This window comes from Brassica rapa, chromosome A08 (assembly GCF_000309985.2).
Source record: "Brassica rapa cultivar Chiifu-401-42 chromosome A08, CAAS_Brap_v3.01, whole genome shotgun sequence".
NCBI lineage: Eukaryota > Viridiplantae > Streptophyta > Magnoliopsida > Brassicales > Brassicaceae > Brassica > Brassica rapa.
This window is the reverse complement of record NC_024802.2, coordinates 22,642,561-22,668,843: the sequence shown is the minus strand read 5'-3', so window position 1 is coordinate 22,668,843 and position 26,283 is coordinate 22,642,561. Positions and strand designations below refer to the sequence as shown.

Sequence of the window (26,283 nt, the reverse complement as noted above, 5' to 3'; positions counted from 1 at the left end):
TAAAGCGTGGGTCATAATACATATATAGACAAGTATTAAAATCACCTGTATGCAACATCAGCGACAGCAAAAACATGAGGATTTAGTTCTCCAAAAGGTGCTCCTTTGTATTGTTGCATCATATGGGCATCGTAGATGTGAGGCAACCGTTGAAAAGGATTAATCGCTATAAGGATGTTTCCTGTGTATGTCTGTCATGAACAAATAGATTCTATAGTCAAGACATTAAACAATCAAAAAGCTGTAAACATATTTGTAAGTAAGAAAATAGATACTAACATAGATCTCATTAAGTTCATATCTGATCTTTAAGTTCTGAAGGACACCAGGTTCGTGCAGGTAAGACAACTTTGTCATGTCATCAACACCACCTGCAGGAGCTTCCACATCCTTTGGGTATATCTTTGACAACTTTGCAGTGATCTGTTATATTAAAACAGTTATGGGATATTACTATAGGTGACAAGTTGAAATGTTAACAGTTTTTTGTGATTGACTTGCCGTCTTTCCAGTTGTCGCTTGGATCACAACTTCTTCTCCAGTGAGCTTTTCAACCTCACCATCAATCCAAGCCACGTCTGAGTCTTCAACCCAAACACGAGAACCTACAATAATATTTACTGGAGTTCCCTGCAATTTACCAAAAACATCACAATAACTAAATGGACAACAACACTAATAAACTGTATACAGTCAGCTATGTAAGGGAGAGAGATCTACAGGAAAGTAAGACGTTCACGTACCATTGTTCAATATTGGTCAGTCTTTTCTTCTTCACAATGATTACAAGTGAAGGAGATCCATTTTTCGGGACATTCCCCGCAGTATAGTGACTTGTTACGCAAGAAACCTAAAAATCTGTAGATTTCTAGACAAACAGACACACCGGAGAGGGATTCGGACAAAACGATTACAGTTTCCGACAATATCACCGATATATTACCACAATCTAAAGACGTTCAGAGGAATAAGATCACCACACAGAACCAAAAAAAAATGATGGGATCACCAGAAACTGAAATAGAACAATGAAACTGGGAGGAAGCGAGATCGGAAAAAAATAAGGAGAGAAGAAGAAAAGAAGCGAAGGAGCGACTGTAGGAATGAGTAAACAAAAAAAAAAATAAGAGAGAGAGAGAGAGTGACATTGTTGTTCATCCTTCGACTTCGGTGGGTTTCTTCTTTCATCCCCATGGAATTCGCGCCAATTCGTGGACCCTAATCACTCGCTGTCTCTCGCACTCCACGTACACTCTCTCCTTCAAGAGTATCTATTTACTCTATCTACCCCCCCAAGTCTCTCAAGATATCATTTTCGTCCCAGAATCACTAATTATGGTATATATTATCCAAAATTAGAAGAACAATACAAACCAATATCCAATTAACTCCATAGTTTACTGGATATCAGTTTTCTGTCTGGATTAAAATAGGCACTATGATGGGTTTGATTAGGAACACAAGTCGATATCGATAAGAAAAGTTATGAGGTAAACAAACAATATTATTAAATTTTATAATCGAACCGTATATTGGAATTGATGATATTGATGGAAAAGCTTTGGCCTCTGAGCGATGAGCGTCCATTGTGGGAAAGAGAGGGGAGACCAAGTTTATAACCCAATAATATAAGCACAGCATCACGGCCTTTCCTATAACAAATACACCAAAACATATAGAAAATTGATTTCATTTACATTCCTCTAATCTAAGACTTATGAAGCATGGTAGTATGATTAACCGTCTTTCATGTATTCACAGTTGAAAACTATTGTGGTGAAGGAAACACGAGCTGGTTCAAAGGCTTCAGCACTTCCGTCAGCTGAGCAAAGGACGGCCGCAGATTCGGATCCCTATCCAAACACAAAACATTAATAAGAGTACATTTGTCACCTCTTTGCAGATTCTGTTGAGTGTTTTTGAGTTTTTACACGACTTACGTTTGCCAACATTCCAAGATGATTCTTCCCACCACAGGATCAAGTTCCTTTGGGATCTCTCAAGCCCGCGATTCTGGAAACCAACTCCTCCTACTTCTTGCATTGGGTTCATTCCTCGCCAAGGCGATCTCAATGTTGCTAGTTCCCATAGAATCACCCCGAAACTGTACACATCACACCTGCGAAAAGAACCAACAAACTTTTCTTTTATTTTCCTTCAAAAAGGTGAAAGTAAAGAGTAAATATTGTAGTAGAGCCGAGTACGGAACTGAACGTCTAAGCTACTCATTTTTCATTTGAAGGCTCATTGCGTAGAACTTCTGGAGCCATCCATTCAGGCTAACAAAATTCAAAATGTTTCTCATCAGAAAAGGAGATGCCAGCTGGAAATGGCATGTGTATCAAAACGTAGTGGGATAAAAGAGTTTTCACCGTTCCAGTCGTATTGTGTTCACTGCATCATCCTCGTTGCTCGTGTAATGGTTACCTTTTACCAACCTACAAAGCAACCTGACACTATCTGCCAAAACCTACATGGGGAGAATAAAATGACATGAATCAATTACAATTATCAAACAAGATATACGAGCATAAGCAGCAAGGCATCAACTTAGGTGCGAAAATTAGTTGTTGATGTCTCATTCAATCAAGGCACAAAGAAATCAGCTAACTCAGATAACTGAGCAGAGGTACTTTGAGACTGAAGCACCACAGATATTATCAGCCAATGACATGTCAGATTCCAACGCAAGAGGTTGGAACTCAGTCAACAAAAAAAAAAAAAACTATCAGAGTGTACAACAACAAAAAATCTCGGTATTCATTTCACAGCACAAGGCTTTCGCTCACAAAATGATTTCATTTAAAGTCAGTCCATCAGTAAAGAAGTTCATAACTAGCCACAAGTAAACATATTTTCCACCGGAAAAGGAAATGGGATAAGAAAAGCCACTAAATCAAGAACGAGGGTTCAAGAAATTACCTAGAAAAGCAGAGCACGATGCCTGGAGAGACCAATATTTACAAATCCAAGAGGGAATACACAAGTGTTTAGTGCTGCCTTGAACTCAGTACTCTTCTCAGTCCACCTTGCCGATACTATACTGTAATCTTTCGCAGACCTACCCATATGCCCTGTGACAAGTTCAGCCAGCCTCTGTAACCAGCACGTTAACACTTGGAGAATGACAATCCAGTGCAATACATTGCGCAATTTGAAGAAACTCATCCAGGGAAGGATCAATGGGTCGATTCACAACCACAGCTTCAAAGCCACGTGTTCCATGGTTGCTTTCAAGATCTTCGAGTGATGGCACTGGCATATCTCCCTGCTTAGCTGAGTCTGCGGATAGGCTGTAAACATCGTAGAAACCATCAACAACTTTCTCCAAATAGTCAAGCACACCATATTCTTAGTGAAAGTACAATACCAGTTACTAAGGTTACAGATTCAAATTAGCTATAGGATCCAATCAAGAAATGCTAAGTTCGGCTGTACTCTGATCAGGCTCCTCACACCTCGAATTCACTATGAGCAAGGCTCGATAAGTATGTTTAGAATGAAGATAATACTTACCCAGTACTGTCTCGATAACCTCTCGGCAACCACCTCCGATTAATCCCTCCTTGACTCCACCCGGTAACGGCTTCCCAAGCTCAGAAGCGTCGCCGCTAGGATCTGATGCTTCTCCGGAACCTCACAGGACTGAGAATTCGACGCACTGATCGCTAGGGCTAACTGCGCTTGGTACTCCTCCTCTGAGGATATGTAATCCGAACGATTCGTAACAGAGATCGGAGCATAAGAGGTCACCGAAGAAGTGGTCTCCGGGACGGAAGAAGAATCGGAGCACCGTTTATCCGCTTTTGATCCGATGGCGGAACTGCATCGTTGGTGCGATTCTGCTCACGACTGCTACCTCTGTGTAGCTTTTGAAGATAAGCCTCACCGCCCCTTAGATTCTTCGTGGTGGGAGTGAAGAGAAGCAACGACGGAAACTTTGCCGGCGAGGAGGAAAAAGAGAAGGGACTAAGTTTGCTGGATTTACGACTATGCCACTGTGTTGACCTTTTGACTTTTGTTTAATGAAGATGAAGCGAGAGGGGAAATGTTCCACGTCACCAACGGCCCCACACGCGGGAAACTTTTACAAGTGTTTTATAGCAAAGTCCCTGAGTTCTAAATTTTATTACAAAGAAGCCATTTAAGTATTCGACAGAAGCGATTGACCCAGATAATGTAATGCTAAAAGTAGTAGAAATTAAATTGAGATGTATCATCTATTTCCAACTTACAATCAATTTGTTAATTACTGAATTGGTTCAATTTTTTTTATATCTTATAGTTTCATCAAAAAATTTTATGTGAAAATTTATATTTTACACTCATTTTTAGAGATTAAAGACTATTGTCCATTAGTCTCTACATATTTATTCATGTTTTTTGAGATATCTACACATCAACCAAAGTTACAGACTCCAATAGAGCAATCGCTTATGTAACCAGATTTCAATGTACTTACTAAGAAATATAAATCGTTATAGCATAATTAACAAGATAAAAAAAAAAAAAATATATATATATATATATAGCTTCCATCCATCCATCTATCTCACGGCCAAGGATTAATCGCTATAACGATGTTTCCTGTGTATGTCTGTCATGAACAAATAGATTCTAGTCAAGACATTAAACAATCAAAAGGTTTCGACATATTTGTTATAAGTACTAACATAGATCTCATTAAGTTCATATCTGATCTTTAAGTTCTGAAGGACACCAGGTTCGTGCAGGTAAGACAGCTTTGTCAAGTCATCAACACCACCTGCAGGAGCTTCCACATCCTTTGGGTATATCTTTGACAACTTTGCAGTGATCTATATAATACAAAACAGTTATGGGATATTAATTATAGGTGACAAGATGAAATGTTAACAGTTAGTGTGATTGGCTTGCCTTCTTTCCAGTTGTGGCTTGGATCACAACTTCTTCTCCAGTGAGCTGTTCAACCTCACCATCAATCCAAGCCACGTCTGAGTCTTCTTCAACCCAAACATGAGAACCTACAATCATATTTACCGGAGTTCCCTGCAATTTACCAAAAAAACATCACAATAATTCAAAATGCTAAAGAAACAACAACAATGTCAATATGAATAGACAAAACCTAACAATACTAATAATTTTAAGCTCCCTAAAACTGGACAATCAAACTGCCTACAGTGAGTGAGCTATGTAAGGGAGAGAGATCTACAGTAAAGTAAGACGTTCACGTACCATTGTTGAATATTGGCCTGTCGTTTCTTCTTCACAATGATTACAAGTGAAGGAGATCCATTTTTCGGGATATTTTCCCACAGTATAGTGACTTGTTACGTAAGAAACCTATAGAATCTGTAGATTCCGAGACAAACAGACACACCGGAGAGGGATTCCCACAAACCGATAACAGTTTCCGACAAAACAAAATCAAATCACCGATATATTACCACAATCTAAAGACGTTCAGAGGAATAAGATCACCACACAGGAGAGGGATTCGGACAGGAGTACACGCTTAAAAGAAAAAGAAAGAGACCAAAAGCACAAAACTACAGAGAGACCAAAAGCATAAATAGAGAAACCAAAAGCACAAAGTAGATAGTCATCATCACTAGTTAAATACTACTACTGCATCCGATGTCTTAAATAGAGACCAAAAGCACACAATGCTTAATGTCTTAAACAGAGTTGGTAATCAACTGGCGGAGGCCACGGTTCTTGTAAGTCTGATACCACCTAGGACTAGACAGCCTCCATAGCTTATGAACTCCTAAGCGGCGCTTAAGCTTTAAAGATCCCTTCTTCGAAGACTTCTTAGAAGGAATCTCAGAAAAAGCCAAACCAGTTTCAGCTTCAACCCAACAATCCCCTTGAATGCTCAATCTTCCCTTAGATTCATTGAAGACGCGTCTCACAGCAGCTTTGGAGAGACAAGGCTCACCGGTCCGAAGAGACTTGACCACGTCTTTATATGTGACGTAAAGGAGAGCAGCTCTAGACATGAGACTTGGGGGCTCCTTATCATCTAGAGACTCTATGGCAACTTGGACAATCTCCAAGTGAAACTTGGTGAGATCCCTCTGCAGCAACAAGATTTTATATTAACACCAAATAGATTATTGATATGCTAACAAACTGAAAGTGAGAGAACATATAAAACTTACAGCTTTGATTTTCCTATGGGAAGTACAGATTGCAAGTTCCACATACAAAGAAATCCAATCACATTGCAACTCAGATTCATTCAACTGCAAAAGAAAAGGCAAATACAACATATATTAGTAATACGCAAAAGCAAAAACAGATGCATGCATGCGAGACCACAAAATGAGTGTTTTAATGTTACCAAGTAAAACCGTTTGGTGTCACTGAAAGAGGAGGGCCAAGCAAAATCTGAGGAGGGCCAATCAAACAATCTGCCTTTGTAGGAAGTAGGCACTGGCTGGCGATGTGGACGTAAGGAAGGCATCTCCTTCTTTAAACTCTCGGTCCCTAAAAGCAATATGTTATATAAATATAGTCAGCGAGTGTGAGTGTGAGAGATGTATATTGAAATTGATTAATGCATCAAACCTTTACCTTCATGAGGTCTAGAATGACGGCACGTCAAGTCTAGAATACCGAGGCGTTCTTCTTCGACTACAACCTGAAAGATTTGCTCCAAATGGCTGGTTGGAAGGCGTGCAACCAGAGTGATGAAGTAGGCAGTTGCAGCACTACCCATGTTGAATCTCTTTAATCTACCAAACTGGAAGTTTGTCCCCTAAATCAGATAAAGAAAGAAACAGATGTTAAACTGTCGAGCTACATTAAAAGCATCAAACTAGTGTGTGTGTGTTTTACCTCTAACCAATTGTATCGGTGAAGGCCGAGCTTGGCAAAGAGCTTCACCAAAGCAGAGTTAGGATACCCGCCATACATCTTCCCCAACTTGCCTTCACACTCGAAGTGTGCCAATGCACAGCTACCACGTCTTCGTGCAAACCCTTCAGGGTAGTTGAAACGCTAAAAGCAGAAGACAAAAAACAATCAGTACTAAGGTTTGATATTTACTAAGCCTAGGGGATTAGTTTCGTGACAAACACTAGTCTATCTCCAACAAATCAAAATCACAATCACAATCATAGATAATACTCACATCGAGCTCCTCCGTTCGTAGACCACTCTGACTCATCCTCTTAGTGTATTCTACACCGACGGCTCGTCTTCGTCGTCGTAAAGTCTGAAAGGTTGTGGAGACAAGTAGCTAGCTGCGGATGCCGTCGATCAATTTAGGTTTGCCAGGAGAATGATTTTATGGGCTGCAGTTGGGCCTTATTACCACCACCGAAAATTTTCTTAACACGAGCAGAAAAACCGAACCCATGTACGAGAAGTAATGTTCGGCAAAATTATTATTATCTCTGTCCTTTCCTACTGTTTCTCATCCTTATTTATTCAAGTACCTCGGTGTCTTGTAATTCGCTTTAAATTTAATTATTATTATTTTATATTATTTTATATTTTATTAATTTAAAAACAATTTTTTAAATTATTATTTATATTCTTAACAAGTTTACACCAAACATAAAATAATTTATTATGACAGAAAATTTCATTAAAATATATATATTAATTATTGTGTTAAATTTTTCAAAACATTCATATATTAGAAATGTTATAGACTATATTTTTATACAAATGTTTTTTCTTCATTAATATTTAATTATATATTGTTTTATATCTTAATTTTTATAATAAACATATTATTTAAAGATAACAACATAATATATAAGTATTATCTTGTTTTTTAGAAATATAAAATATTTTTTCAAGATAATAACAAAATATATGAGAATTATCTTCTTAGAAATTTAATATTATTAATATAAAATTCGTTTTAAATTTAATTATTATATATAAACATTTATTAAGGGTAACAACTAACTTTTAACTTGAGAGCTCGATTCCAAAAATTTACAATTTTTATAATAAACATTATTTAAAGATAACAACACAATATATAAGTATTATCTTGTTGTTTAGAAATATAAAATATTTTTTCAAGATAATAGCAAAATATATGAAAATTATCCTTTTAGAAATTTAATATTTTTAATATAAAATTTGTTTTAAATTAAATGATTATATATATAAATTTATTAAGGGTAACAACGACATTAATCAGTCTAACTTTTAACGTGAGAACTCGATTTCAAAAATTTACTTCGCAAATAATAGTATAATAATAAATACAATTTATATACATATGATATGATATCTAAATTCATATCCTTACTAATTTATCTATCTATCTATACTATTACTATTATTATTATATGTATATATATATATATATATCACATAAAAAATGAATCATTTATCTTGAATTTTTTAAAACAACCAAAATCAATTATTGTGATAATTTCTGAAAAAAGTTAGGAAATAATTCAAAAAATATTTACAATATTATTTTCATAGTAATATTTTTGCTCCAAAGTATTATCAACTTAGAACATTTAAAATATTTACCACTTTTCATAAATAATTAGATTTTTTTTTTATATTTCATAAGTTAAAACCAAATTTCCGTTAATTTGATAATCGTCGTTATCTAAAAAGATTATATATTATATTATCCAAAATATTTTACATCATAATATTTTTAAAATAAATATAAATCCATGTATATAGTTTTATGCATATATGAATGTTTTTAAGTTATTTTATATAATAATTTTTAAAATTAAAAAATTAAAAAAACTTTATTGTATATATATATATATATATTTAATATTCAATTAATTATTAACTATTTTAAAAGCATGAAAATAATTTATTATAATAGTTTATATATATATATATATACAATTTTTTTGTAAAACTCCGGTGATCTCGTCAGAGGCGGAGGTACGTTGTGGGTTGGGGGGGCAATTGCCTACCATGAAAATATTAAAATTAGTTTAGTTTTATAACAAATTGAAGTTATGTCCATGTTGTTATATTATTTCTTTGCCCCCTATACTTTAAATAATTACCATAACTAAAAATATTCTAATTCATATAAATATAAAACAAAAGTCCAGTTTGTTTTTATATCTACAATCTCATATTTTAGTGAATTGGGCTTTATTTAGTTTAGCAGATCTAATCCATTTTAAATAAAAACAGTTTTTATTAAATAAATAGAAAATATGGATATTTGTTTTAGGAAAATCAACTAGGTCTACGTCTTCTCAACTTCTTCTGTCGTCTTCTTCCCCTGCAATTTTTTTCCACCGGCTAGAATCACTCACGAAATTTTCTGTCCATGTAAGTTTTTTTTCTATTTATTTAATTAGTTTATATGATTATATCTATTTTAAATGTTTGTTTGATTCTCTTTTTATTGCTTTCTATCCCAAAATTGTCTGATGATATGCTTTAAGGTTGTGACTTGTGATGTTAATGTAGAATAATTTTAGACTCATCCAATATTATTATATATGATTTTGATTTTAACGTGAAAAACTGATTAGCTAATATGATGAATTGTGTTTAGTTTAGTAACATGTTAAAAGTCTTAATGTAATTGACTTTATAATAATATACTATTTCTACTGATTTGCAGATAAATGGAGCGATATTATAACAAAACGAGTGTTTCAGATTCTAAAAGAAATTTGGATAAATTGGATAACTCTGATGATTTAGATTCTTTGCCGTGGGATCCAGCTGAAAGAAAAAAGATATCGCAGTATCTTCCGAATCAAAAAGACGAAGTAAGGCGGAAATATTTAACTAGAGGTCCTTGTCAACCATATGGTCATGTTTTTCAAAAGAAGAAGTTTGGAACAACAATGAGGCGGTTTAATCCAGCTTGGTTTGAGAAGTATGGTAATTGGCTAGAGTACAGCGTCTCCAAAGATAAAGCATTTTGTTTGTGTTGCTATTTGTTCAGAGATGACATACGAAAACAAGGTGGAAATTATGCTTTTGTGACTGAAGGTTTTTCTTGTTGGAAAAAACCCGAGGCTTTATCTGAGCATGTAGGTGGAATTAATAGCTTTCATAATATTGCTGTTAAGAGATGTGATGATTTGATGAATCAAGGTCAGTCAATTGTGCATGCTTTTTATAAGCAAGGCGATGTGGTGAAAAATGAATATCGCATCCGGTTAAATGCTTCAGTTGATGCCTCTAGGTACTTGTTACGACAAGGATTACCTTTCCGCGGTCATGATGAAGGAAAAGATTCTGCTAATAAAGGAAACTTTGTAGAGCTTTTGAAGTATACCGGAGAACAAAATGACACTGTAAGTAAGGTTATTTTGGAGAACGCTCCAAAAAATAATCAGATGGTTTCTCAAGTGATTCAGAAAGATATTGTACATTGTTTTGCTCAAGAAGTACTGAAATCTATCATGGAAGAAATCGATCATGGAGTGTTCGGTTTGATGGTCGATGAGTCTGCAGATGTTTCTAACAAAGAGCAAATGGCTGTTGTCTTTCGGTTTGTTGATAAAAGTGGATTAGTTAAAGAGAGATTTGTGGGAGTTGCTCATGTAAAAGAAACGTCTTCTTTATCTCTGAAATCTGCAGTTGATGACTTGTTTGCAAAACATGGGTTGAGCCTAAAACAGTTGAGAGGACAAGGTTATGATGGAGCAAGCAATATGAAGGGACAGTTTAATGGGATGAGAGCATTGGTTGCTAGAGAAAATAGTTCAGCCTATTATGTACATTGTTTTGCTCATCAACTTCAGCTAGTTGTGGTGGCAGTTGCGAAAAAGAGCTTTGAAGTTAGTAATTTTTTTGACATGGTTTCGACTTTGCTGAATGTGGTTGTGGCTTCTTGCAAGAGGAAAGATACACTTCTTGATATGAATCGGAAGAGGGTGGAGGAAGGGATTGACAGTGGTGACATTAACACTGGAACGGGACAAAATCAAGAGATTTCTCTTCCAAGGCCTGGAAATACTCGTGGAGGTTCTCATTATAAAACTTTGCTGCGTCTGGTTGAGTTGTTTCCTTCAGTTATTGAAATCCTTGAAAGTGTTCAAGATGAAGGCGCTGATGACTCAAAAAGATGTCAAGCATATGGTCTTCTCAAGTATTTTCACACATTCGATTGTGTGTTCTATTTGCAGTTGATGCTGTTTATTTTGGGAGTAACTGAGAATCTGTCAATGGCTTTGCAAATGAAGAATCAAGTTATTTCAAATGCCATGTCACTTGTAGATTCAACTAAACGGGAGTTGCAAAAATTTCGAGAAGATGGATGGGATTTGCTAATCGGTAAAGTTTCATCATTCTGCGAAAAGAATAAAGCTACTATGCTTGTGATGGATGAAGAATTTGTGGATTTAAGGAGGCCAAGGAAAAAAACTGGTGTAACCAATCTGCATCATTACAAGGTTAATTGTTTCTACGCTGTTATGGATTTGCAACTTCAAGAGCTTAATGATCGATTTACTGAGGTAAACACTGATTTGCTTATTTGTATGGCTTCTTTAAGTCCTGCCAATTCCTTCCGTGAGTTTGATAAGTCTAAGCTTTTGAGATTGGTTAAGTTCTATCTTGATGATTTTAGTTTTGGAGAGTGTCTATCTATGGAACACCATCTTGGAATCTACATTGATAATATAAAAAACGATGAACGGTTTAAGAATTTGAAGAATCTTGGAGATCTTTCTCGTCTGATGGTGGAAACAAAAAAGCACCTTGTACATCCTTTAGTTTATAGGCTCTTGAAGTTGGTTTTAACATTGCCTGTTGCTACTGCAAGTGTTGAAAGGTGCTTTTCTGCAATGAAATTAGTGAAGACAGCTACACGCAACCGAATTGAAGACGAGTTTCTAAGTGATTGTTTAGTATGTTATATTGAAAAAGAGTTGTTTGAATCTGTTACAAACGAAACAGTGGTGAAGCGATTTCAATCCATGAGAGAGCGTAGGATCCATTTGTGATGATTTGTACGGTTTTATGACAATGGTTTTTATATTTTATCTAATAGTTTTTATTTATGCCCCTGATACATATAGTTTCTAGATCCGCCACTGGATCTCGTCACCACCGCTCGGACGCTTCTAGAGTTCATCATCATCATCCTCTCCATGCCTCTTTTTTCTTTCCTTCCAATCCAGTTTTGGCGATCCCTATGGTATCTTAAATGTGATCAGTGGATATATGAAAATCCATATTAGTGATACAAGTAAGTGTTCATCTCTGAACCAAGATCTTATGTCCTCATGAATGTTTATCTAATTGTTTCTGTTAATCTACGAAAGTTTTTGTGCTGGCTAATTATTCGAAAACCTGAAAATGTAGTGCTTTTAGTTGTGGTCTTCTGTCCACAGTTTATTCTATGGTATTCATTATAAGATGATAAGTATCATGTATATAGTTTAGATATTATTAGATACTATTCTCTGAATATTCCCTAGAATATCTCACCTGTACGTTGTATATAATATCGTATCAATACAATGATCAGTTCAAGGGAAACAATATTACTTACGGTTAAGACAAAAGTAGAGTTTGGGCTTTAAGTAGATTTGGCCCCTTATAAACGACGCCGTTCTAACGGAAACGTTTCTATTTCATGTAATAAAACCAAAACAGGAAGTCAGTTTTAAATTTTTGTTGTCACATGATGTTAGCTGAGTTTAAAGGCATGGAGACATTGGAGTTTAGTAGATGGGTATTGTCAAAGAGAAGCTACTTCAAGAATTTTCAGACGGAGTCAAGTATCAGATTTTCTGATGTAGATTTGCCTACTTAACTGTATATAAATGCACACACATATGTATATATGTGTTCTTACTTCTTACATATATCATCAGAAGGAATACCAAACAAAATTGTACATAGACCCTAACTGGCTATCTTCTCTGTGCCTTGAATCTTGAAACTGGTTTTGATGGCTGAGACCCTGAAGGCTGCTTACAAACAAAAACATGCAGTAAGAATTATGTTTCCAGCATTGCTAATGATGTGTTCTTCTTGTGGTAATGTACCTGCATTAGGCAGTGTGTGTTGGTTTCTAGATTACGGGCGTGCTCTACGATCGATCCAGTAAACGCCTGCAAGATTCAGATATTTAATGAGCTTAAAGGAAAATATCAGATCTGCCCCAACAACTACACTACTACTAGCTAGCATCAAAAGTAAAAATGTTTGTTTGTAGAAAGAAAAGAAGAGAAGATTACAGTAAAATGTTTTTCTTACTTTCAACAGATCATCTACATGTTTGTGTGGATATCTCTCTGGTAATACTTGAATAGCTTTTTCTTTGACTCTTGGCTGCATCAAAAGTAATAAAACATGAGGAAAAAAAAAACATATAACCATAAACATGAACCTAGATGTGAGTTCCCTTACATCTGAATATCTCATGGGTTCACCAATAACTATGGCCAGACACCTTCTCGAGAACAGATATGCTAGATTCTTGTTTCGCAGAAGATTTCTCATAATCTATCTTATTGTGATTTGTCTTATCTCCAATACCATTCACCACACCGAGCAACTCGCTCTCCTCGATACTTTCTACAGAAGAATCTTGTTCTTCACTTATATAATCATCGCCATCCTCACCCTCCAGTTCTTCTTGCATTTGAAGTTCATTCAACTTGGACATGATTCGTGAAAATTCATCATCTTCAACTTCACCTTCTCCGGCCTCTCCCTCTCCTCCAGGATTAACACCAGAAGCCTCCTTTTTAACACCTGGCTGAAGCACAGTTGCATAATCTTCTTCTTCTTCTTCATACTCTTCTCTTATCTCAAGAAGTCCTTCCTATTAAAGAAACACCACTTAAGATCACTATGAAAGCAAACACATCATCCAGTCCACACATTTTGAAACAAACATACCGCAAGCAGTTGTAGCGAAGAAGGAAGCCTCCGTTTGAATGGAACCTGTAAGCATCAGATTCATCAAATCGTGTACGCAATTAGAATCTAAGGGAAAGGCTGTTTTAATGGATCGAAACTCGCCATAACGTTGTGATGGAGCTGATCGGGAAGCTTCTTGATGAGATTGTCGTTTTCGTCGACGAAATGTTGAAGACGGTTCATTTCTTCCTTCTTCTCTCCATTTCCGGTAAGGGTTTAAGCACAACGATTGCAGAGAAACAACAAAGAACCAAAGGGTAGATTAGAAATATTTTTGGACTGGAATTTTAAATTAAAAATATAGATCATCATAGTACCGAACTTCTCTTAAATACAGAAATGCAATATTAAAATTATTAAAAAACTATCTCTAACCACTAATAAAATTATGAGTGGAAAATTGCATCAAAATATCTATCAATAATAATAGTTATATATATATACATATATTAGTTTATTAACAAATACCCAATATAAATCCTAAAATCCACTCAGAAATAAAGGTTAGAATTTTCGATTGACTGTAAGCATTGATTATTCCATGTTTTGTAACTAGGGATCCTTTGAACTTTAGAGCGTGCCAATGTCGTGGTTTACAGAGTACAGATGATAACATCAATGTTTTGGTTTTGTAATAACTTCAAATCTGTTCTGCATTTTAATATTTATCTAAACGTTGAATATTTATATTAATGGCTTACCTATTTGATTAACCACCAAATTGAGAAGCCCTGGATTTTGATGAACAATGACTTACGTACGGACATAGACAATACCTCCAAATTTGACAATGGAGGGACCAGTACATGGTAGAATACATTGAACTTACTCAAAAGCATTGTTCTTTTTCGCGTCGAACAATATTATTATTGTGTAACTAAGTTATTTTGTTCTTATTATATTTGTCGTTTGTGCTTTACTGTAAATTACCGCTTCGTTCACCATTTTTGGACGTGGCTTACGGACTCTTAAAAGTCTGGATGTGAAAGTTATAAACTTGATCAAAAACATTAGTTTATTATGAGCTGAGGCCATGATGAATGTAGAAACCAAAAATGTATCTGCTTCCATCGGAGCCACGCAACCAATCCAAAACCTGACACTTGTACATATACATGCATTCGGCCTTTTAGAGATATTATAGAATTTTGAAAAATATAAAGTATTAATAATATAGTGAATCATGTATATAGTCCGCTGATAAGTGGCGTACGAAATGGAAATACGTATTTTCTGAAACAGCTTTTGTATTTGGACTTGTATATAATCTTGTCGTATCCTTTCTGTGTTGCAAGTCTTGTTAGATTCGATGTACATCTATCCTCTAAAATTGTATGGTAGAAAACTAAATATAAAACATTAGGCGATTTGTTTATTGCATCATGTACAGTAATCAAACTAGCTCATTTTTAGGTTCGTATGATTTATCAATCACGTATGTTTTTTTGGTTTACCATTAATCAACCATGCAATACGTAACATAATTTTTAAGAAAAAATAATGTCTTAGCAAAAGTTATTGACCGACGTAAAACTTACATTAATCAAAACTAGCTCATTTTTAGGTTCGTATGATTTATCAGCCACGTATGTTTATACCATTAATCAACCATGCAATACGTAACATAAATTTTAAGAAAAAATCATGTTTTACAAAAAGTTATTGACCGCCGTAAAACTTAACAAGATACTCTTCGTTAACTTTTTTTTTTTTTTGCTAAAATACTCTTCGTTAACTTTTCAATAGTGTTATATATATCCAGCTGAGTTATGATGATTTCTTCTTAAAAAGTTACTTTTGTATATTTCGTTGCTTTGGTGTTCTTGAAAGTTGAAACGTGGTTGATTTGAACCTACAATCCGACGGTTGAGCCAATATTAATGTTTGTAATTGCGCTTCATCTATTTTCTCATTCAGTTGATATATCGATACTACGTTAATTTCATGGCAGGTTTGGACGTATTTTCAGAACAAAAAATTAATATCCTCCTTTTTATTTTACAATGAAGTTAATAAGTATGTAATGAAATTAGTTGTTTTTTGTAAACATTTGACAAATAAAAACAAATTAAAAGAGGAAGACATAGTTAATACATACTGATAAGGGAGAGAGAAGAGATGACTATGATGATGAGAACATAGTCACATGTGTTAGGTCCGAAGCAAGGAGAGAAAGGCAGCTCCTGCTTCTTTGCATGAAACCTCTTCTCTTCTCTTGCCACGACTCCTCTCCCCATACCCTCTCACACTTCCGCCCTTCAACTTTTGTCCTCTTATTACAATATTTTATATAAATTTTTTAACTTATTCTCATGTCTGTATCTATACTCAAACTCCCATATATAGACCAAACGCAATATCTTCTGCTATCATCTTGCACTCATCTCTCAAACCAAAACACACACACAAAACAAGAAGAGAAAAACCATGGACGTCGTGATGAGACCAACGGTGGATATTCCACCGAGAAAGCTTCTCTTGGCTGAGTCTTCCCCTCGTTCTTCGCCGCGTAAACATAACTGGAACAACAAGGTCAGCAACAAGATCGCCACATCTGAGCATGAAGAAGACAATGAAGACGGCAACAACAAGGAGACCAAAGAGTATTGTTATGATTCCGACACAGATGATCCTTACGCAAGCGAACATTTCCGTATGTTCGAGTTCAAGATCCGACGTTGCACACGTAGCCGGAGCCACGACTGGACTGATTGTCCATTCGCTCATCCCGGAGAGAAAGCTCGCCGTCGTGATCCTCGTCGGTTTCAATACTCTGCTGAGGTTTGTCCCGAGTTCCGTCGTGATGGTGATTGTAGCCGTGGAGAGGAGTGTGAGTTTGCTCATGGAGTCTTCGAGTGTTGGCTCCATCCTATTCGTTACCGTACTGAAGCTTGTAAAGACGGTAAACACTGTAAGAGAAAAGTATGTTTCTTTGCTCATTCGCCACGTCAGCTTAGGGTTCTTCCACCGGAAAATGTCTCCGGCGGCGGCTCAGCCTCGGGTTCTCCGGCAGTGGCGAAGAACCCTTGTTGCATGTTCTGCAGCAGCTCTCCGACGAGCACTCTTTTGGGTAATTTATCTCATCTTTCTAGATCTCCGTCCTTGTCCCCACCTTTGTCTCCAGCTCACAAGGCCGCTGCCTTTTCGCGGCTGAGGAACCGCGCCGCTTCTGCTGTTTCAGAAGCTGTTTCTGCTGCTGCTGCGGCAGGGTCGGTTAACTATAATGATGTTTTAAACGAGCTTGTGAACTCGTTGGATTCAATTAATCTAGCGGAAGCATTGCATGTGAGTTCCTCTTCTCCCGTTACGACGCCTGTTTCCGCGGCTGCGGCGGCGTTTGCCTCATCCTGCGGTTTGAGCAACCAGCGTCTCCATCTCCAGCAACAACAAAGTAGTCCTTTACAATTTGCCCTCTCGCCTTCCACTCCAAGTTACCTAGCTACCTCGTTTTCGCCTTCATCTCCAAGTTACCTAACCAACTCGCCTAGGGCGAACATCTTTAGCGGTGAAATCACTCCTCGCCAGAGACAGAAAAACGAGTTCACGGCGGTCAGGGACAAGACTAGCTTTGAGGATGGTTCTTGTGGTGACCCTGATCTTGGATGGGTCAATGATCTCTTGACCTAAAACGGTGGATGGTGGATGAGATTTGACGTTCATTTTGGTGATTGATCATGAGGAAAATAATCGGCCTGCAGCTGTTTGGTCAAATATGCATGGAGGAGATTGTCTTTAAAATTTGTTTTAAAGATTTTATTGTTTTACAGATTTCCACGGAAGCTAATCAAGAATCGTCTTTGTATTGTCGTTTATTTTTTAGAATTCTCTTTCTGGTGGATTTTTACCCAATAATATGTATAATCTTGTAATACTATATATGTGGCTTGGGGATTATGTAATGTTTCAACATTTCTATATAATATTTTCGTTTCAATGTATATTTATTTCCGCTAGATCGTTAACAGTTGATTCGGACTATGTACCATTTACCATTTGAGACCGATGGATTTTGATGATAGTTAATACATCGAGAAGGAACAAAAGTAGGTTATGTACAGGACACTAGGAGTGTACTGTGTTAGTGTATATGAACATATCATGATTTAGATCCACGCTTAACTAAAAATATGATGATGTTACAAAAAGTGGGTATATATTACATCATTCTTTTGCTAAAACAATGATATATCATTCTTGAAAATGTTCATCTCATCATGAAACGTGTTGTGTTCATGAATAATGTTCATATATAATAATATTAGATACATATATTTGCACTCTCGAATGATTCATCTCACCTTGAAACGTGTTTATGTTTTTGTTTGTCTGTCGACGAGAATATATATATAGTTTGTATACAGTTCCACAAAGACGATTTGATGATATTCTATTTCATCTATCTACAAACAAACCTCTGTTAAGTTCTCCGATTATTGTTCTTTTCTGGCCACCACATCAAATCAATTAGTATTCATAGGAGGCAATGAGGCATGTAGACATTGAGACGTGTCCATTTAGCTTTATACTATGTGGGACAGGGACACATACATGCATGTATGGAATCTACGAACATGTTACATGTATACACTCCTGTTGTGGATTATAGTAAATCATAGAGAGATGAAAGACAAGAAAATAGTATAACTACGTCTTTGCCATGATGCATTAACTGATAGAGATGTATCACCATTATGCGAGTGCGCGTGAGGAGCTAAGGTCTATGTGATTGACATATGTACACATTGAGACGTGTCCACTAACATTATACTATGTGGTACACATATATGCGAATGAATGTACTCTTGTTGTGGATTATACTCGTTCATATTGTAACATAGATTATACAGTCTAAATTTATAACTATGTATTGCCATGCTTCATTGGTTGATAGGACACTTCTAAATATATTTTCATTTGAATATGTTTGTGTGAGTATCACCCTGATGAGAGTGCGCGTGAGGAGCTAAATTAAGGTCGGGATACAGATCTAATCGACAAAACAATCTTTCTTCGGTCGAGTATGAACGGGTCACGGTTTATTTACTAGTTTAAATTTTCAGAAATTATCTAGTGCCAGGGGATTAAATTAAATTCACAACTTCTTGCAGTTTCTTGGATCAAAGATAGTGACGGGCACTGAAAATAAACATATCAAACATAACTCACAACTTTTGATATTGTATAACTTTATAAGTGATTGGTAGGTTTCACATCTCATAAAAGACAAGTAAACTGAGATTTAACACTTACTCAAAAACTTCTTTGGTATCTCAAATAAAAAAGTTTATTTTCTTTTCAAGGCTCAAACTCCTCTTGACCACCTTCCAAGCTCTTGTAGTATTCCTCCATAGTTTCAAACTCGTTGGGATGATCATTTCCTCGAGCACTCTCGTACCTGCGACTAGGCATATATTCGGAGCTCCTACCTCTTGTGTCGTAGAAGTACTTACCGTTCTCCATGAACCTTGTATCACTCATACCTTGTCTCTCTTCTTCATTACCGTAACCTCTCCTATTATCATTATAATTATTGGTAGTGTAAGTGTATCCATTATTGTTGTACTTATCCTTTTGCTCACTAAGATCTTCTTGGGACTCTTCTTCCTCCTCAAACTCCTCAGGTAATTGGTTGTTGCTCTTTTCTTGGTCAAATGTAGCCATCAATTTCTCAAACTCTTCGTCTGTGGTGGTCGATGAAACCGGCCATGACTCTTTTTTGGTTTGAGGAATCATACCGGAACCTGGCCCGAAAGGCCCGTCACCGAGTCTTCCATTGGCTTGGGCTGGGCCCGGTGCGGGAGCGGGAGCTGTTGTTAGATGTACCTCTTTGTTGTTAGGACGATCTAAGTGAGTGAACTTGTATCAAGAGTATATCTACTTTGATATACGTTTCCGTTATGTGGTGTAAGTTAGCACACTATGTGGTTAGGCTTAAGTTAGTAGAACACTTGTATATAAAGGAAACAAGAGTGTACAGATTAATTAATGAGAAAATATACAGTTTCATAACAAACTCTTGACTCGTTATTGACTCGCTCTCGTCTTCTTCGTTTCATATCATCAACTCTTGATATGGTATCAGAGCCTCTCCGATCATGAGTTTATCCAGTATTCAGCTTCTTCTCATTCAGCTTCTTCCGTTTTTTGAGTATCTTGCTCAACTTATCATCGATTTCTTCCATCTCCTCCGAGTTGACTCAGTTTGAGCTCGTTGTTCATCTCGTTTCATCGTTTCATCGTTGATTCTCACTCCGCCATCATCGATTCCTCCTCATTCATCTCGTTTCACTTTCATTCTTCACGATTCATCAAGATTCATCATCATTCATCTCGTTTCATCTCGCCTCATTTCGCTTCATCGTCTCTTCACACATCATGGCTAATATTCATCCATTTCCGGCCGATCCCGCTAATCCACAACGTTCAACCATCGATCAATACGAGAATCCTTTCTTTCTTCACAACAACGATCATGCTGGTCTTCAGTTAGTGACTGATCGTCTCAGTTCCGGTGCGGACTTTCATTCTTGGAAGCGATCCGTACGTATGGCTCTCAATGTGCGTAACAAGCTTGGTTTCATCGACGGTACAATTCCTAAACCTCCTGATGAATCTAGAACTTCAGGATCTTGGTCTAGATGCAATGATATGGTTGCTACATGGCTTATGAATTCTGTTGATAAGAAGATTGGTCAAAGCTTGTTATTCATGTCGACTGCTGAGAGTATTTGGAAGAATTTGCTTACTCGTTTCAAACAGGATGACGCTCCTCGTGTCTATGAGATTGAGCAACGCCTGAGTACTATTCAACAGGGTTCAATGGATGTCACTCAGTACTATACTGAGCTGATCACTTTATGGGAAGAATACAAGAATTACATTGAACTTCCTGTCTGTACTTGTGGTCGTTGTGAGTGCAATGCAGCTATTTTGTGGGAGCAGATGCAACAACGAAGCCGTGTTACTAAGTTCCTTATGGGGCTCAATGAATCTTATGAACAGACTCTTCGTCACATTCTGATGCTCAAACCAATACCGAATATTGAAGAAACATTCAATATGGTGGCTCAGGATGAGAGACAGAGGGCTGTCAAACCGGTGATTCGTTCTGATACTGTGGCTCTCCAGACTTCTGATTCACATCGTTCTTCAGAAGCTCCTTACTATGCTGGTGATTCTCAAGACTATGTAGCTGCTTATAATACTTTCCGTCCTCGTGGAAACCGTCCGTTGTGTACTCACTGTGGCCAGTTGGGTCACACAGTCAACAAGTGTTACCGTCTTCATGGTTTTCCACCTGGTTATAAAACACCTCAGAACAGCTACAACAAGTCTTCTTTCACGCCTCGTGGTGCTAATACATATACACCTCGGCCTTCTTTCACACCAGCTCAATCTACTCAAAGGACTGTTGCTAATATCACTACTGGTTCATCTACTGATAATGTGTTGACTTCTTCAGTAGCTCCTTTGAGCTTATCTTCTTCTGGATCATCTCCAGATATGCCACAATTCACACCAGCTCAAATCCAATCCATTATTCAACAGATATCGGCACACGTGAGAGTTTCAGAACCCACTGTTGCTTCTTGTTCCACAGTTTCCGAGAAGGGTGTCATGGCTAGTCAATCATCTTCTGGTACTTTACCATTTCTCTCTACTAATCTTCGTTTTGAAAATCATACATTTACCTTTCAACATCAGTGTCTTTCCACTTTATACAATTCTCTGCCACATGGTTCTTGGATTGTTGATAGTGGAGCAACAAGTCATGTATGTTCTGATCGTGCCATGTTTAAGGAAGTATTTCCTGCATCTGATTTAACAGTCTCATTGCCAAATGGTACTAGGATTCCCATATTGCATACTGGAACTGTTGCTCTGTCTGATTCTTTGATTCTTTATGATGTTTTACATGTTCCCTCATTCTTTTTCAACTTGGTAAGTGTTAGTGCTTTGTTGCGTTCTAGTCAGTGCTCTGCTCATTTCTTTCCTACTTCTTGTTATATTCAGGAGTTTTCTCAGGGCTTGACGATTGGGAAGGGTAGTCTTAAGCACAATCTTTACATTCTTGATCTGATTCCACAAGATATCTCCGCTGCTTTCACTGGATCCTTGTCAGCTGATGGTATGCTTTGGCATCAACGCCTTGGTCATCCATCGCCTGCCAAGTTACAAGTTTTATCTAAAGAACTTTCTATTCCACGTTGTATCATTCCTTCTCATTCCACTTGTACTGTTTGTCCACTCGCTAAGCAAAAACGTTTATCATTTCCTTTCAATAACAATTTGTCTCTAAAACCATTTGATTTACTTCATCTTGATATTTGGGGACCATTTGCACAAGAATCTGTTGAAGGTTACAAGTATTTTTTGACTATTGTTGATGATTGTTCTCGTGTTACTTGGATACATTTACTCAAACGAAAAAGTGATGTTATTACTCTGTTTCCTGAGTTTCTTCAGCGTGTCTACACACAATACAATGTTCGAGTCAAGGCTATTAGAAGTGATAATGCTCCTGAGTTACGGTTTGCGGAACTTATCAAAACTCATGGCATGATTCACTATTTCTCCTGTGCTTACACACCTGAACAAAATTCTGTGGTTGAACGTAAACATCAACATCTTCTTAATGTTGCTCGTGCACTTTTGTTTCAATCCAATGTTCCTCTTCTATACTGGAGTGATTGCATAACAACTGCTGTTTTCCTTATTAATAGAACTCCTTCACCATTACTTGACCACCGCACTCCTTATGAAGTTTTGTTAAAGAGAAAACCTGATTACTCTCTCTTGCGATCTTTTGGTTGCCTTTGTTATGTGAGTACTTTACAGAAAGATAGGAACAAATTTTCACCTCGGGCTCGTCCTTGTTTGTTCTTAGGCTATCCATCAGGTTATAAAGGCTATAAACTTCTTGATCTAGATAACAATTCGGTGTCCATTTCTCGTCATGTTGTCTTCCATGAATCTGTTTATCCTCTTAAATCTTCCACATCTATCATTCCTGATTTCTTTTCTCATTATATTTTACCTAACTCTGTTCCTTATACTGCTGATTTGGACGCATCCATTGATCATAATGCATCTTCATCGACTAGTTCCTCTCATCCTCATGCACCTGATCCGATTGTTCTCGTTCCTCATGCATCTCATTCTAGAAATGTACCACCTTTGGCTTCTGAGATTGTTGATACAGGTGTTGTTGATGCTTCTCTTAATATGGCTCGACCAAAACGTCAGACTAAAGCTCCAAATTATCTTTCCGATTACCATTGTGCTCTTCTTCAGACTACTGATCCTTTACCTTCTTCACACACGACCCCTTATCCTTTATCATCTGTTCTTTCTTATCATAAACTACGCCAACCTTTTATTTCTTTTCTTCTTTCATATTCTCTTGAAACCGAACCCAAAACTTTTAAACAAGCCATGGCATCTGACGAATGGAAGAAAGCTGTGAATGATGAGTTACAAGCAATGGAGGCTAATGAAACTTTCACAGTTGTGTCGCTTCCTGTTGGAGTCAATGTGATTGGGTGTAAGTGGGTGTTTACCATCAAGTATAATTCTGATGGGACTATTGAACGAAAGAAGGGTCGTCTTGTGGCAAAGGGCTTCACACAACAGGAAGGTGTTGATTATATTGAAACTTTTTCCCCTGTTGTCAAGATGGCTACTGTGAAGCTGATGTTGGGCCTGGCTGCTACTAAAGGATGGGAACTCTCTCAGATGGACGTATCTAATGCGTTTCTTCATAGTACACTGGATGAGGATATTTACATGAGCCTTCCCCAAGGTTATACTCCTGCTCCAGGTGTTGTTCTTCCACCAAATGCAGTATGCAAGTTGAACAAGAGCTTATATGGTCTAAAACAGGCTTCTCGCCAATGGAATCTCACTTTCACTAAAGTTCTTGTTGATGATGGTTTCACACAGTCTGAATCAGACATGTCTCTGTTTGTGAAATCTACTGCTACAAGCTTTCTGGCGGTTCTTGTTTACGTCGATGATATTGCCATTGCAAGTAACAATGCTGACGCATTGGCCTCCTTGAAAGCTTTGTTGGCTGCGCACTTCAAGATTAAAGACCTTGGTCCTATGAGATTCTTTCTTGGCTTGGAAATTGCTCGTACAGCTAAGGGTATCTACATTTGTCAACGCAAATATGCTTTGGATTTGCTTCAAGATACTGGTCTGTTGGCGTGTAAACCAAGCTCGGTTCCTATGGATCCGTATGTTCAGCTTACAACAGAATCTGGTACTCTTCTTGAGTCTGCAACTCCTTATCGTGAACTGATTGGTCGTCTCCTCTATCTGACGATCACTCGTCCTGATATCACTTTTGCTGTTCACAAGCTGAGCCAGTTTCTCCATTGCCCAACTGATATTCATCTTCAGGCGGCTCATCGCATCCTGAAGTACATCAAAGGAGATCCTGGTCTTGGTCTGTTTTACTCTGCTCAATCTGACTTGTGCCTCAACGCTTTTGCTGATGCTGACTGGGGTAATTGTAAAGACACAAGATTCTCAACGTCTGGTTTTTGCATTTATCTTGGTACATCTCTTATCTGTTGGAAGTCACAGAAGCAGAAGGTTGTGAGTAGAAGTAGTACTGAAGCTGAGTATAGAAGTCTTGCTGATTTTACACGTGATATCATTTGGATTCAGCAACTTCTTGATGCGTTCAAGATTACTGTCACGACTACTGCTAAGTTGTTTTGTGATAACAAGTCTGCGGTTTATCTAGCTACCAATCCGGTCTTCCATGCTCGTACCAAACACGTCGAGATTGATTGTCACATTGTTCGCAATCAATTGAAGAAGGGGACTCTTAAGGCTATTCATCTAACCGCAGATAATCAACTTGCAGATATACTGACAAAGCCGCTTCATCCAAAACCGTTCTTGACAATGCTTGCGCGCATGTCTTTATCAAGCCTATACAATCCTCCCTGATTCGTTTGTAAGGCTTGCGGGGGTGTATCAAGAGTATATCTACTTTGATATACGTTTCCGTTATGTGGTGTAAGTTAGCACACTATGTGGTTAGGCTTAAGTTAGTAGAACACTTGTATATAAAGGAAACAAGAGTGTACAGATTAATTAATGAGAAAATATACAGTTTCATAACAAACTCTTGACTCGTTATTGACTCGCTCTCGTCTTCTTCGTTTCATATCATCAACTCTTGATAACTTGCTAAAGAAGATCTTACCTTCTCTACCTTCAACATTGTTCCCAATGAAGCACAAAACAGCAACAAGGAAACAAAAAGTTGAGTTTACAGCAAATGAAGCCATCAAAGAAGAGAGAAAAGAGGAGAGACTGAGAGACTTCAGTGATTGAGATGTGTATTTAGTGTTTGAGTGAGTTTATGTATAAATAGAAATTATAGAATTAACAAAGTAGTAAAAAGGCCGACCAAACATGCGAGGATTGTGGAGGGACATTCGTCATTCGCGGCGAGTAGTTTTAAATTTGTGTTATCTAAAGTTGATTGGTCAAAAAAGAAGAAAACGCAAGAAAATAACGTTAGTTATATACATGACTTTTGACTTTTCTTTTTAATGTTTGGTAGTTGAGTTACTTGAAATTGAGGTTAGCATTAGATCATGATTTGTGGTAGAATAATAATGTCAAAGCATATACATATAGCTATATAATGCTCTAAAATGTCCACTTCTATGATTTATCACAAGTTTTTGAAAACCATGACTAACTTGCTAAAGTTGTTAGTTAAACATGATTTATAATTGAATAATAGGTTAGTATTTTGGTAATAACAAAAAATAACTGATAGATGTGATAATTCAATAGACATTAAAAGAGAAAACAATGAGGAAGGATGGGTGTGAATCCAATTAGGAAATAAGAGAATATTTAGGTATTTACTGATAATTAAGAGACTTTTGGGGATTGGATCCATGTGACAATTGTCATGAAAGATTTTTTCAACTATATATTGTTTAGTGTGAAATCGAAGCTGTTCAGTGCTTTTGTCCCGTGATCATAGGAAATGATCTATTGGTGTTTTCAACATTTGTTGTAAAATAACTAATAAACTAGATTTCCACCCGCACAACCGTGCGGGTATATATTTTCACATTTATATATATAGATATTTGTTTTACATAATTATTATATATTTTTAATGTTACTCACATATTTAAATGTTTGTACAATTATGTCAAATATAATAATTTTATAGTTTTCATGCTGTAAATTAAAATCATCACATATATATATTGCTTATTATATATTTGTCTAATTGAATTTGCGTTTGATTACTAAACTAAATTTTTTAATGCATGAAACAACATATATGAAAACAATTTTGTATTTAATTTATTATAATCATGATCCGTAATTCAAATTGCTAGATTTTTTAGTAATTTTTTAATGTCTATTAATTTTATATAATAAATTACTGTATATTAA

General features: G+C 36.7%; 6 protein-coding genes and 1 long non-coding RNA gene across 8 annotated transcripts; 2 read left to right on the top strand and 5 right to left on the bottom strand.

The window, feature by feature from the left end:
• Positions 1-495: 495 nt before the first annotated feature.
• On the bottom strand, positions 496-3,701 carry LOC117127087. 2 transcript variants are annotated; one of them, XR_004449829.1, is made up of 8 exons: positions 3,517-3,701; positions 2,923-3,293; positions 2,373-2,470; positions 2,210-2,279; positions 1,941-2,119; positions 1,742-1,853; positions 744-1,652; positions 496-630 (listed from the first exon to the last, which is right to left on the bottom strand). It is a non-coding gene; the product is annotated as an uncharacterized LOC117127087 (long non-coding RNA). The 2 variants fall into 2 exon arrangements; XR_004449830.1 differs by having other exon boundaries at positions 744-1,647.
• Position 3,702: 1 nt separating this feature from the next.
• Positions 3,703-5,459, bottom strand: LOC117127085 (myosin-11-like). The gene is made up of 4 exons (XM_033276332.1): positions 5,218-5,459; positions 4,897-5,028; positions 4,674-4,817; positions 3,703-4,597 (listed from the first exon to the last, which is right to left on the bottom strand). The coding sequence occupies exons 1-4, from the start codon at positions 5,218-5,220 to the stop codon at positions 4,553-4,555; spliced, it is 324 nt and encodes a 107-aa protein (XP_033132223.1). The 5' UTR covers positions 5,221-5,459; the 3' UTR covers positions 3,703-4,552.
• LOC117127084 (UPF0725 protein EMB2204) lies at positions 5,402-7,405 on the bottom strand. Its single transcript, XM_033276330.1, has 6 exons — positions 7,121-7,405; positions 6,826-6,987; positions 6,562-6,745; positions 6,329-6,474; positions 6,147-6,230; positions 5,402-6,062 (listed from the first exon to the last, which is right to left on the bottom strand). The coding sequence occupies exons 1-6, from the start codon at positions 7,154-7,156 to the stop codon at positions 5,661-5,663; spliced, it is 1,014 nt and encodes a 337-aa protein (XP_033132221.1). The 5' UTR covers positions 7,157-7,405; the 3' UTR covers positions 5,402-5,660.
• Positions 7,406-8,136: 731 nt separating this feature from the next.
• LOC103836689 (zinc finger MYM-type protein 1) lies at positions 8,137-15,497 on the top strand. Its single transcript, XM_033276326.1, has 2 exons — positions 8,137-9,273; positions 9,572-15,497. Exon 2 carries the CDS (start codon positions 9,576-9,578, stop codon positions 11,907-11,909), a length of 2,334 nt encoding a protein of 777 aa, XP_033132217.1. The 5' UTR covers positions 8,137-9,273; positions 9,572-9,575; the 3' UTR covers positions 11,910-15,497.
• Positions 12,825-14,022, bottom strand: LOC117127543. Its single transcript, XM_033278136.1, has 6 exons — positions 13,942-14,022; positions 13,819-13,863; positions 13,367-13,741; positions 13,171-13,245; positions 12,960-13,025; positions 12,825-12,881 (listed from the first exon to the last, which is right to left on the bottom strand). The coding sequence occupies exons 1-6, from the start codon at positions 14,020-14,022 to the stop codon at positions 12,825-12,827; spliced, it is 699 nt and encodes a 232-aa protein (XP_033134027.1).
• Positions 15,498-15,709: 212 nt separating the features above from the next.
• LOC103836605 (zinc finger CCCH domain-containing protein 2) lies at positions 15,710-17,777 on the top strand. Its single transcript, XM_009112894.3, has one exon. The coding sequence runs from the start codon at positions 16,267-16,269 to the stop codon at positions 17,464-17,466; it is 1,200 nt and encodes a 399-aa protein (XP_009111142.2). The 5' UTR covers positions 15,710-16,266; the 3' UTR covers positions 17,467-17,777.
• A 1,205-nt stretch (positions 17,778-18,982) lies between these two features.
• LOC103836603 (protein E6) lies at positions 18,983-25,827 on the bottom strand. The gene is made up of 2 exons (XM_009112893.3): positions 25,041-25,827; positions 18,983-19,695 (listed from the first exon to the last, which is right to left on the bottom strand). The coding sequence occupies exons 1-2, from the start codon at positions 25,143-25,145 to the stop codon at positions 19,135-19,137; spliced, it is 666 nt and encodes a 221-aa protein (XP_009111141.1). The 5' UTR covers positions 25,146-25,827; the 3' UTR covers positions 18,983-19,134.
• Positions 25,828-26,283: the final 456 nt, after the last annotated feature.